Consider the following 12266-nt stretch of genomic DNA (forward strand, 5'->3'; position numbering starts at 1 on the left):
CGGGGCCGCGCGGGCCGTGCAGGAGTGCGCCCCGGCGGGCGGGCGCGGGGTCGGGCGCTGTGCGGGAGCGCACCGTGCACGCGGCGGGGAACCGACTCAAAGGGAAACACTCCCCGGCGTCTGCGGCCGACGCAGCCCGAGGGGGCGGACGCAGCCCCTCCGGCGGCGCGGGGTCCCGGCTGAGCTCGGGCTCGCTCCCGGCCCCTCCCCTGCGCCGCTCCCGGAGCTCCGCACCCCAGGCTCCGGGGCTCCGGGACCGGGGTCGCCCCCCCCCCCCCCCCCGCTCCAATTCCGTCCTGGAATCCGCCGCCGCGGGGATGGGGGCCGGCGGTCGAACTTCAGCGCCAGAGGCCTGGGCCCCCCTTCCTTCCGGCCAGCGCACCCCCCCTCCTCGGTACTGCACAGGGCGTCGGAAAAAAGTCCCTGGGTGCCTTATTAATGACACAGGCAGGCAAAAAAACAGGCGCTGCCCAGAATCCCGACCCTGGTGGAGGAGAGTCCGCAGGCCAGGCAGCCGGCAGGGCAAAAAGAAGTCCTGGGGGGAAGGTGTCAAAAATCTTGGGGAGGCCCAGGCCCTGGAGACATCTCAGCTACCATGGCTGCGGTTCTGGGAATGGGGGAGACAAATTCTCGGCCTGGTGGCCCTGCTCAGCGAGGTGTGAGGGCCGCTGGGGCAGAGGTGGGGGCTGGAGCTCAGAGACACAGGATCCCCCCGCTGCAAGCAACTGTTCAGACCCCGGGCGGCCAGGTGGCACCTCTGACTCCCAGCCCAAACCTGATGCCAGTGTCCACTTCTCCCTGTCGCTCCCTCGCGACCCCGCCCTTCTCGAGACTTGGTGTCCCTCTGCAAGTGTGAGAAGAGGTCGGCTCACCTCTTCCGCTTTGGTTTATGTATTTTAAAAATCGTTTTTCAAAGTAGAGAGCCCAGGTGCAGCCCCAGCTCTGGCCATCCCTGGGAGCCTGGGCAGGAGACCCCTTGACACCGCTTCCATCTCCTTGGAGGGAAGGAAAATCTAGCGCAGACCTCTGGGGTTTTTGGAGAGAGATGGAGGAGGCTGGATGCTCAGACCCCTGTGTGCTCCACATGCTGCCTGGGCCACCTAACTGAACCTCTCTGACAGGACACCCGATGCCTGTGCGGTGCCCTTCCAAGTGGCTGCTCAGAAGCTTTGCACTGGGAAAGCAAGTATTCGCTATTTCTATTTAGTATTTCTATTTAGCTTTATCTCATCTTTTACAAGTCTTATGTATGTTTATTATGCAGGACTGTATTCGCACAGAAGTGGAAGATCTAATGTATGAGCAGATGCATATACTTATTTCATGAGTGCACACTTAAATCCAGTCTTTTATGGAAGGGGCTATGGAAATCAGTAACATTTGGGGAGGACTGTCCAGAGGGGAGAACGCAACCGCTCAGCCGGCCCTCCACTCCCTGGCCTCCCTTGTCTTTCTGGCTTCATCATCTAATATTCTTCCTCCCCTCCCCATGGCTCTCCATGACATCATTGTTCTGCCAACACTCAACTTCCAGTTGCTGGAACATGCTCTGTGCTTTCGTGTCAGCTGCCCTGGAAGAGTCTTCTGTTGGGGGGGAGGCAACCTTCCTTGAACACCTGCACATTAATTCCAATGCCCCCAGCTCCTCTCCCAAGCATTCCCTGACACATGCAACTCCGAAAGTGCTCTGCGGGTGCCTCCCATCACCCAAGTCGCTCTACTGTGGTCATTAATGTGACTTGCCAGCTCAAGTGTCTAGACTAGAAGCCCCTGGAGGGTTAGGCCCAGGTCCTAGTCACATCTGTATCCAGAACGGACAGCTTGATTTACCCTGCCACCACAGGCGACAACTTGGGCCCAGTGAGGTTAATCAGTCTGCACAAGGTCGGGTCGGCTGACCCCACTAATCAGCTTGAGCCTCCTAATCCAGTGGCAGCAGGAACCTCAGGATGGGCAGCAGTGGCTTGTGAGAGCCGGCAGGGCCATTTTGGCCTTTCTCCTGCAGACTCTGTCCGGGAGGGGATGGGGCAGCTGAGCCATGTGCACCACCCTCTTCCTACTCAGCACCTTGGCCATGCTCTGGCGCCGCCGGTTCGCCAACCGGGTCCAACCGTGAGAAGCTGATGGGGCCATGGGCAGGGGTGGGGAGAGAGGAGAACCTAGGGGGTGAGGGGTGGTGCAGGGGCTGCCTGGACCTCCTGGGAGGCTGGAGGGCGGGGAGGATTTGCAGGGAGCTGCAGAGAGGTTTCCCACCAGAGCACGCGGGGGCGGGGGCTCGCAGGTGCTTGGAGACTCTGGCTGGAGTCCCGGGTCCCCCAGCCCAACACGGCCAGGAGAGCGGGGTCTGGGCCCGGGCGCTGCCCACAGCTCTTCCAGCCTCTTCCTCCCGCCCACAGGGAGCCCAGCGGAGCGGACGGGGCAGTCGTGGGCAGCAGGTCGGAGAGAGACCTCCAGTCCTCGGGCAGGTAAGGCACAGTCTGGGCTGGGGGAGGCAGGGTGCGTCGAGGAAGCGGCTGCCCTGGCCGCCCCGACCGTGCCTGGGCAGGTACATGGGTGCACCCGAGCCAGCGCGCCGGGGCCCCTCGCCCCAGCCACCCGGTCCCCGTGCGCCCGGTGGGCAGCCTCGGTGTCTGTGCTCCCCCGCGGCACGGGGCGCCCCGGCCTGTCCTCTGCACCGCAGCTGCTCTGCTTTGCCCGAGTGCGGGTGGTCCCCCGGGTCCCATCGGAAGGCGCGGGGGGACCGGAGAGGATGGGGCAGGAGCAACTCCGGGCGGCCGGCTCGCTGCCCTTCCCCCTCCCCGCGGCCCCCGCTCCGCCTCAGCCGCTCCCCGGCCCGGGCCGCCGGCGGGATTCGCCCACCGGCGCCCAATAGGAGGCGCAGGAGCGGCATGACGTCATCGGCACCGCCTGCCATTGGCTGGGCCGCTCCTGCGGGCAGGTCGCTGTCTCCAGCGGCCGAAAGTTAACTCTTCCCTAGGCCGAAGCCATGTGGCCTCCACAAGGGGGAAGTTTGGGGAACTTCTGGATTCTTCCTTCCCTGGGTGACCAGTGTCCTTTGATGTGAGGGGCTCCTATGCCCAACAAACCACGGAAAAATCAACATGCATTTATTAAGAACATACCGTTGTGCCGGTTCTTTTGTGCCCTCGGACCCACCTAGTGGGGCAGTCCTGTGTGAAGGGACATTCTCTCCTGCAAAAGGTCTGCTAACCTTCTCTCAACTCTAGTGAGACACAGCACATGATGCCCTTGGGCTCCCGCCTGTGGCTGGAGGGAGTCTCCCCACAGCGCTCAGATGGCTGAGCCAGTGAGCGTGCCTGCCCGCTGGGGCACCCCACCGGCTCTCTGGGTGTGTAGGACCTGCCTGGGTGCCCCTCAGCCATGTGGAGACTGGCGAGCCATGAGAATGGGAATCTGTCTCCGTAGGCGGCCCCAAATTCCTCCTCGGTGCTGGGATTCCTCCAAGCTCTGAATGTCAGGAGGGCAGCCCTGGGCATGTGCCCGAAACAGGCATTTCTGGGCCGCCCTTCCTTGACAATCTAGGCTAGCTGAGATGGTCATGATACTACCCAAGTACGCCTGCTGGTGAAATGGGCTGACAAAGGTGAAATGATGAGCACTGGGCCTCACGCAGAGCAGGCCCTTGAATGACTGGTCCTCCCTGTTGAGTTTGGGTCTGGAGGCGGACAGCCAGAGTCCACATCCTGACTCCCTGCTTCCTGACCGAGAGCCTCTGGGAAAGCTATGTGATCTTTGTATTTGTATATAAACTGGGATTAATAACAGAATGGTGTGGGGGTGTTCGTGAGGTTCAAATTGAGATCATCCTAAAGCACTTGGCACGAAACAGCTGTTTAATAAATGCTGGCTAGCTATTCTCCTGTTGTTACCTGGCTCTTGATCAGTGTTCTATTCTTCCCTTGAGGTCTCTTCAACATTAACTCACTTGGAAGTTGTAACAGCCCCAGAGGGTTGGCAAGACAAGTGTTTCTATCTCTTGTTAATGGTGGAGGAAACTGAGGGACGGGGAGGCGGGAGGCATCAGTTATTCACTTGAGATCATCCATCCTATTTGTGGCTGATGGTAACTGACTTCAGGTAGTCGGTCTCCTCTACATGAAATGGGCCTGGACCCTCCCCTGTCAGGAGAAAAAAGCTGAATCTGGACCATCTGGCCCAGCCTCTTGGGGTCTAGCCAGAAGGAAGCAGTTGCCTGTTAACTCCCAGGGACCCAGTTAACTGGAAAAATCAGCCTAACATCCAACACCTCCTGCTTCGGGTGGCTGTTATGAAGGGCTGGTCTGGGGAGCAGTAGGCATGACATTTCTGCTCTGCAATTCCACAGTCACAAATTCCAGCTGATTTCCTGGCTGCTCCTACCCCTCAGTAGTGGGGTGCCTCCCTAGGCATGGGGCAACACGGGAAGGACGTCCCCTTCAATCCTCTGACTCCCATGCTTTTCTGTTTAGAAAGGAAGAGCCTCTGAAGTAAGTCTTCACCCGGTCAGGCGGAGCTCGGCCCCAGGGACTGGGATCAGCTGGCAGAGGCAGGTAGGGCAGGGCTGCAAGCCTTGGAAGGTAGAGGGCTGGGCTGGGGACAAGGCAGGCTCTGCAAGGCCTGGCCATGAGGGAGCAGAGCTCCATGGAGGGTACACAGAAGGCGGGTGGCCTCTCATCAGCTCCTGCCTCAAGCCTGCTGTGGTCTAGGCCATGGCACAAGGCTTTAAGGGAAGGGCATGTGGTGAAGTGGTGGTCATGCTGGCACTGTAGTGCCAGAGGACTTCTAAGTCTCCCTTAGAAGAGAGTGTGCTCTGGAATATCCATTCTGCAATGCAAGCCCCTGCCTTGGGATGGGAGGAAGTGCCAATCTGGTTTTCTATTTCAGTTCAAGTCCCGGCTGGCCTCTTACCCACAAAGCATGCTGTGGTGGAAGCAGCAGCAGCAGCAGCAGCAAGAAGAAAAATGGGAAAAAGCAGTCATCAAGAAGGTAGACTCCTCCCTTTGAGTCCCTGGACCTGCCTGGCCTCCCTTTGCCCCAGACCCTGGTGGTGGGGCTCCTGAAGCAAGGCCTGGCTGGGGCAGGCTGGAGGGCCAAGACGCTCATTGCCCTGGCTTGGGCTCCCTTCCTCTGAGGTCCTGAGGATAGTCTGAGGCAGGCCCAGAGAGGGACTCAGGTTTCTTATGGAAGGGCTTCTCATTCATCCCTAATATAATCCTTGCAATGACCCAAGAAGACCGGGCGTATTATTATCCACACTTTTGGAAATGAGGAAACAGAGAGAGGTTAAGGAATCTGTCCAGTGTCATCCAGCTAGTTAATCCTGCTCCCCACACCACCACCACCACCGCCCTCCCAGCCTCCTATGGAGGCTGCAGAGCCCACAGTATTACCCACCAGGGCACAGGCCTCTCTGAAACCACCTGGAAGTTTGCAGCTTGTAGCTGCTATGTGAGAGCAGGGGTTCCACGGGCCCGGCAGCCCCAAAGCCTGTGGTCCAAGGCTGTGTGGTATCAGTTTGCCATGGTGGCGCTCTAGTTTCCAGGGCACTTGCCTCTCCCCGGTCCCCAGAGCTCACCCCGTCACCAGCCACTCTGCTGCAGTTCTCAATAAGAAATGCCAGCTGGGATCTGTGACATGTCTGCCTGCGGCTGGAAGGCATCTCTCAACCTGTCCTCTGAGCGTGTCTTCTGCGCGCCTGTGTGCATGCGTGTGTGTGTTCCAAAGGGGCAGTCGCATGTGGGAAGGGAAGAAGCCTGACACTTGTTCTTGTCAATCTGCTGACTGCTCAGTACCACGGCGGCTCTGCCATTTCTCCCTCACAGTCCTGCTCGACCCAGAGCAGAGATCAAAGCAGATTTCCGCTTCTGCTCCCTGAGATCCAGGCGCAGACCTGCAGGCAGCTGCTCCCCACTGTCTGGAAGCCATTCATCATGCAAAGCGCCTCCCCACCAAACCCCTGCCTGCACGTGCATCGTCCCCCCACCATCGCCATCCAGCCCCCAGGGTGGGCGGGGAGGTCCCTGCCTCGCTGCACCCCCCCCCCTCAGGCCATCAAGAGGCAGGAGATGGGGAGTTCTCTCGACAGCAGCCTGTCTGCCGCCCTGACTCCACATCTGAGGGAAGGAAGGAAAGGGTGAGATGCCGCAGACAGAGGGGACCACGCTGAAGCCATGGGGGAGGGGCTGCTGATCTTGCCCTGGAAGCCTCTAGAAGTAGGGCAGGGTGGAGGCAGGGGAAGGGTCAAACCAGGGGAAGGAGCTGTGCGCTGGAATGGCGACAGAGCCCCACCGCCCACTCGACATGGGCCAGGAGTTCGTGACCACCTGTCTCAGCTCCTGTCAGCCTGTCTTTCTCCTGCGAGGTGTTGGCGTTCCTTGGTGACAGGGCTGTCGGGCTGAGGGCCAGGGGCACGTTCCTGGGGCCCCCGTCTGCGTCCCCGAGCCCACCTGTGTATTCATCCTCTAATCTGTTTGCCATGCTCCTGTCACTTCAGCCTCGGCTCTGCTCTCTACCATTTCCACGTTGCCTGCCTCCTTGCACTAGTCTGAGGAATTGTCAGGCCAAGGTCACCTGGCTGGACAGGGGCTGGCCCGCGGCCCAGACACACCTCCACGAGGCGACACCCCTTCGCCGCACTGTTCTAGGGACCTGCTCAGGAGAGGGTGGCTCCTCCGGGCCTCGGTCCCAGAGGGAAGGAGAGAAGGCGAAGGGAAGGGCTGCTGGCGATGGGGGGACTGTGTCGGCTGGCCTTGGCGGTTGCCCGGGCCCTGGCAGCTGGGGTGCCATGTGGGCTGGGCGGGAGGGGCCCTCTCCCCCAGGGAGCAGGCTGGCTTCGGTGGGAGCAGATTGTGTTTACACCTTCCCCACACACCCAGCCCACGCTCGCCTCTTATTCCCCGGGACTCTCCCACCCCTGGGCTCTCTCTGCACCACAGGCACGTTTGCAGCTCCTCTCCTGCTGCAGGAAGTTGCCGCCCTCAGCAGAGCGCTCCTCTACAGAAGGCTGCCAGGGCCCAGGCGCTCCCTCCTCGGCCCACTATCTCCCGTCGTGGGGGGGGACCCAGTGTCCCCAAGAGGCTGAATCCACCCACCCCCCATTTCCTTGGAAAACAGCTGCTGCTTGGGAATGGGAGCAGGAAGGAAAGCCCGGGGGCTTGGCAGACTTGACCATAATAGGAGGGAAGGGATTAAGGGCAACCAGAGAGAGAGGGCTGAGAGAGCTGGGGCGCCTCTGGCCTCAGGGTGCATGAAATAATGTAGAATTTAAGCTTGGGGAGTCCAGCTCCAAGCTCTGGATTTGAATCTTGACTCCACCATCACTTCCCAGTTCTGTGGCCTCGGGTGGGTTACTGAATGTAAACCTGTCTCAGAGTTGTAAGGGTTAAATTAGATAATGGGTATAAAGTGCTTTGCGCACTTAGTAAGCACACAGGGTATCTGAGCCCAGGGTGGGGGGGCAGTGTTTGTGAGCCGTCAGCCACTGAACAACTGGTCACTTTGCAACAACAGTAGGTTCAGAACAGCTAGTCCTTTACCTCCTCACCCCATGGCCCTTCCTGCCCTGTCTTTCCACATACACAACAGCAGGGTGATGGGCAGTTCTGGAACAAACCAGAGCCCAGCACAGGGGCACCTGGTAGGACCCAGCACCCGGGAAGGCTGGACGATGGAGCACCACGGTTGCCTCTGGGTGCCTGGAACCCTGTCCCCACCTCCAGTGGGAGTCCTGACCTGGGCACCTTCCCTCCAACTGGCTCTGTGTCCCCAAATGAATCTCAGCTCCTAGAGAAGACAGGAGGCCATGGCCCTGGTGCCTTTATGGTCCTCTGTCTGAATGCTAATCTCTCTACTGGCTGGAGCCTGAGTGACAGGGAAAAGGCGGTTCTGAGCTGCAGGGTGGCCGAGGGCGGCAGGCGGGAGCAGGGAGGTGCTGTTGTCTGCTACTTCTGTGGCTGCTGCCAGTCTCTCCTGGAGATGGGAACATGACCAGAGAGCTAATGAGGTGGCGGGGGTGGGGGTGCGGGAGAAAGGGAGGCAGACGGAGCAGCTGCAGCAGCTGCCACTGCCCTGTGTCACCCCAGGGTGCAAATGCCGCCACGGGGAGCACCCCGCCCATCCCGAACTGTGTGGCTGTGCAGATGCGGGCAGGATGGTCCTGGGCACAGGCCTTGGTCCAAGACCAGGCAGGCGTGGTACTTGATCTCAGGCGGGCATCATGGCACAGGAGCTAGTCCCAGGGGTGCCCGGGGACCTTTATAGAACCTCAGTCGGGAAGAAGCCCAAGACCTTGAGCCAGAGGGAAGTAATGCTTCTTTGTGAGCCTCAAAAGGAGGGAAATGGCCAAGGTTTACAGTAATATAATGATACTAATATTATTATTAATAATGGCTAATGTGTCTCAAACGCTTCTTATGTGCTAGGCGCTGTGCCAAGTGCTTTATTTATATGCATTGTCTCATTTATGGGGCAGGAACTGTTGTCAGTCTCATTTACCCAATAAGGAAAGTGCTTGCTCAAGGTCACCCACAGCGAGTAGTGAAGCCAGGACGTGTTCCCCGGCAAGGTGATGTAAAAGCCTGTGAAGGTGTTGGGCCTCGAGGACATCCTGGGAGTGTGACCTGTCCACCAGGGCACAGGGCATGAGAGCTGGCAACCCTCCCTGGTGATACTGCCGCTGCTCAGTCTGCAGAAACTCATCATTCCAGGCTGGACCAGACTCTGGGCCCCGAGGGCAGTGACCAGAGCCACCTTTCCAGGATCTGTCATGCTCCTCAGGGAGGAAGCAGTGGCCACTGGCAGGGATGACAGATATCAAGGTTGTCACTCATTGCTGCTGTTGCTCTGCTGTTTCCTCCAACCAGGGGCAGAGCCCTGGGGGTAAGCGAGGGTGGCAGCCAGCAGCCCAGCCAGAGAAGGAGGAGCCAGAGGAGGAAGGGTTTGTTGTTTGTTTTTACAGGGCGAGAGCGCAGGGCTTTAAGGAGGTGGCTTCAAGACCTGCTGACTTTAGCCATAAACTGGTACCTAAGGGTGCCGGACCCTCTCTGTGGGATACCTATGCCCCCTAGTGGGGATTAAGCCTGGAGGGTGGCTGAGAAAATTAAAGCAAAACAAAACAAAAAAAGATTTACTGATAGGCTATATGACCTCCGAACCTGGATAGGAAGGGCCAGGGCTGGCCCTGTCCCCGAGATTGCACGAGCACACACAGGTTTAAGGCAATTTGCAGAACCCAGGTGAACAAAGCATTGAAAGAAATTATTTAATTTATTCCTTGGTCATTTATTTAAGAAGCATGTATCGGGAGCCTGTGATGTACACACCCTGTGTAGGTGTTGGAGTCAGACAGCAATCAAAGGGACGGTTCCCGATGTGCCAATGAGGACGACAGAAAGATCCTGGCCGAGGAGGCCAGTTGTGCAAGCTCAGCCGCTGCCTGCCACGACTTTTACTTCTCTGGACCTCAGTCTCCCCATGTAATAGGCAGTGTTGAACCCAAGTGTGCTGGTGCAGAGGATGGGAATTCCGGACCACTGACTACCCTGGTAAAATGAAGGGGATGGACTGCTTGACCTCGGGGGGGCCCTTCCAGATTCAATACAGGCTACCGTGGAGAGTGTTTGGAGGTGCTGACGACGGTGACTCGCCCACTCAGCAAGTGTGTATGGAGCTCCTGTATGCCAGGCATTGTGGGTGGCAGAAATGAAGCGCCCAGAAAACTGGACAAAACTGAAGAAGCAACAGACACTTGACTACAAGGAACATCCAAAATGGTGATCCCATGACCACCTCAGCATCTGCCTCCCACAGGTCCCTGCCTGAGCACAGGAGGGGAAACCCAGAGGACTGCAGTGGTCTTGTTCCTAACAGCGTGCTGTTCCTAAAGATATACACACACATCAATGGCATCCCCAAAACAGACACAACGAAGATGATCCAATGGAGAAAGAAAAGCCCTTTTGAGGAAACACAAAAAGTGCTACCCATAAAAGAAAAAACAGATAAATTGGACTTGATCAAAATTCTTGGAAAGACTGGAAGAGAATACTAGCCAAGCAAAAATCCGAACAAGGGCCTGTATCCAAAATATATAAAGAACTTTTACAACTCAATAAGAAGACGACAGCCCAACGGAAAAGTGCGGGAGGGTTTTAATAGACACTTCGCAAGAAACTAGATATATGGCCAATAAACACATAAAAAGATACACAACATCCTAAGCCATCAAGGAAATGCAAATTAAAACCACAATGAGATACTACTGCACACTCACCAGAATGGATAAAAGATGGACCATAATAGGCGTTGGTGAAGGTGTGGAGCAACTTGTAGCCCTGTCATACGTTGCTGGGAAACCCGTTTGGCAATTTCTTAAGATGTTATCCAAGAGGAATGAACATGTAGGTCCACACAAAGATTTGTGCAGAGATGTTCACAGCAGTGTTATTATCAATAATAGATCCAAACTGGAAACAAGGCAAATAGCCATCAAGAGGTAAATGGATTAAAAAAAAAAAAAAAAAAGGAGGCGGTGTATTCACACAATGGAATACGATTCAGCAATAAAAAGGCAATGAGCTACTATGTGAGCCATAACACAGGGCAATGAGAGAAGCCAGACGCTAAAGAGCACCTACAGTCTGAATCCATTTATAGGATATTCTAGAACAGGCAATAACGAATCGGGAGTGGCAGAAAGCAGATCAGTGGTTGCCCGGGGCCAGGGCTGGATATGGACACTGTGAAATAGCAGGAAGGTGCCCTCCAGGGGGATGGAGATGTTCTAAATCGAGACTGGGGTTGTGGTTTTATGGGTGTATCACTGGCTGGACTGTTTTAAATGGATGCACTTTGTTATATGTAAATTATACCTCAATAAAGATGACTTAAAGAGTTAAAAAAAAAAAAAAAAAGAACCACGAGAATGAAGACCTGATCCTTGTCTTGCTTACAGTCTAGTGAAAACGCCAGATGTGAAAACAAACAACCATAAGGCGGTGAGTAGCCTAAGAAGCATGCTCAAATAACAAGAGTTCTGTTTATGAAGGGCTCCCTCGCGCCAGACCCACAGAGGTGGCTTGGCGTCACTGTTCTAGAAGTCCAGATAAGAAAAGAAGCTGAGATGGAGGGGAAGTTGTTCACGCAGGATTACTCAGCTAGAATCAGCAGGCCTGGGACTGGGCTCCAAGGCTGCCTGGGTTCAGAGCAGGTGCCACAGCAGCCTGCAGCAGGACACCGAGCAGAGAGCTCGGGACTGTTGCAGCTTCTCAGGTGAGACTTTGCGGAGGAGGTATTGACACAGGAGTTGGAATTTGCTCAGCAGAGGAGAGGATGCAGGGAAGGAAATTTCAAAGCAAAGGGAACAAACAATATGAGCAAAGGCTGGGCAACACTTGTGAGAAGGCAGGGTTCCTGGGAATGGAGAGACGTGTCCCGAAAAGAGCAGAAGAGGTCAACAGGATATTACATGTTCTTCGCATTCACTTATTTTTTTAAGAACCTATTAAGCAATAATTTTTACGAGAGGCAACAGCTCTGCAGGGCAGGCAAGTGATGTATGTGCTCTTGGCAAACGCAGGGAAGAACCCACCGTGATGCCAAGCTTGCCTCTTTAGGGAAAGGGGTTCTCCATGTGACATTTCTCCTCCTCCAGGAGGTTAAGGCTGTGTTCCAGGATCCCAGGTTTCTGCTGAACACCCTTTGTGGCACTCTTTCACGGTCCTGAGAAATCCCAGGAGGAAAAAAAAAAAAAAAAACCCGCCTGTGCTTTTATGCTGGGCTTTCTGGCTGGAGGAAGTCAAGTCACTGGAGCGAAGCAAAATGTGTCACACTGTCATGGTGCGTTCTTCTGGAAACTCAGCACAGCAGTGAGGTTTGGAGGCTTTGAGGCTGGACTGGCTGAGGTCAGATCTCAGCGCTCTTTCACACTGATTACTTTCCCCTTTCTGCACTTTGGCTTCTTTAGAAGATTGCAAAAGAGGGGTGATCATAAGAGGGCAGATGTGAGAATGAAGGGACAGTACGTGCAATGTGCTCAGTCAGACTCATCGAGTCTGAGACGTTAATTTAGCCTGTACAGCCTTTTGTATGACAGTCAGGCCTCCATAAATCAGTTTTTTAAAAAGAAGGTGCTTAGAGCAGAGCCTGGCCCGGAGCAAACATTTAATAGACAGTAGCTTTTGTGTTTTCAAAAAGGTGATGTGCACATGTCATCCCTTTTATTTTGCTGTGACCGTTCTTTCAGAGAATTATAATGAAGCGGGATTGGG

The 12266-nt window shown here is 56.0% G+C and overlaps 1 protein-coding gene across 2 annotated transcripts; it reads left to right on the forward strand.

The window, feature by feature from the left end:
• The first annotated feature begins 572 nt into the window (after positions 1-572).
• PRCD (photoreceptor disc component) lies at positions 573-4946 on the forward strand. 2 transcript variants are annotated; one of them, XM_041725685.1, is made up of 5 exons: positions 573-1182; positions 2006-2112; positions 2397-2465; positions 4470-4550; positions 4885-4946. In XM_041725685.1, exons 2-4 carry the CDS (start codon positions 2039-2041, stop codon positions 4489-4491), a joined length of 165 nt encoding a protein of 54 aa, XP_041581619.1. In that variant the 5' UTR covers positions 573-1182; positions 2006-2038; the 3' UTR covers positions 4492-4550; positions 4885-4946. The 2 variants fall into 2 exon arrangements, with proteins under 2 accessions (XP_041581619.1, XP_041581618.1); XM_041725684.1 differs by having other exon boundaries at positions 573-2112.
• The last annotated feature ends 7320 nt before the right edge of the window (positions 4947-12266 follow it).

This window comes from Vulpes lagopus, chromosome 12 (assembly GCF_018345385.1).
Source record: "Vulpes lagopus strain Blue_001 chromosome 12, ASM1834538v1, whole genome shotgun sequence".
Taxonomy (NCBI): Eukaryota; Metazoa; Chordata; class Mammalia; order Carnivora; family Canidae; genus Vulpes; species Vulpes lagopus.

Coding starts and splice junctions, on each gene's coding strand:
- PRCD (XM_041725684.1), top strand. CDS start 2,039: ATGTGCACCACCCTCTTCCTACTCAGCACCTTGGCCATGCTCTGGCGC. Junction 2,113..2,396: donor TTCGCCAACCGGGTCCAACC/GTGAGAAGCTGA, acceptor TCCCGCCCACAG/GGAGCCCAGCGGAGCGGACG. Junction 2,466..4,469: donor GACCTCCAGTCCTCGGGCAG/GTAAGGCACAGT, acceptor TTTTCTGTTTAG/AAAGGAAGAGCCTCTGAAGT.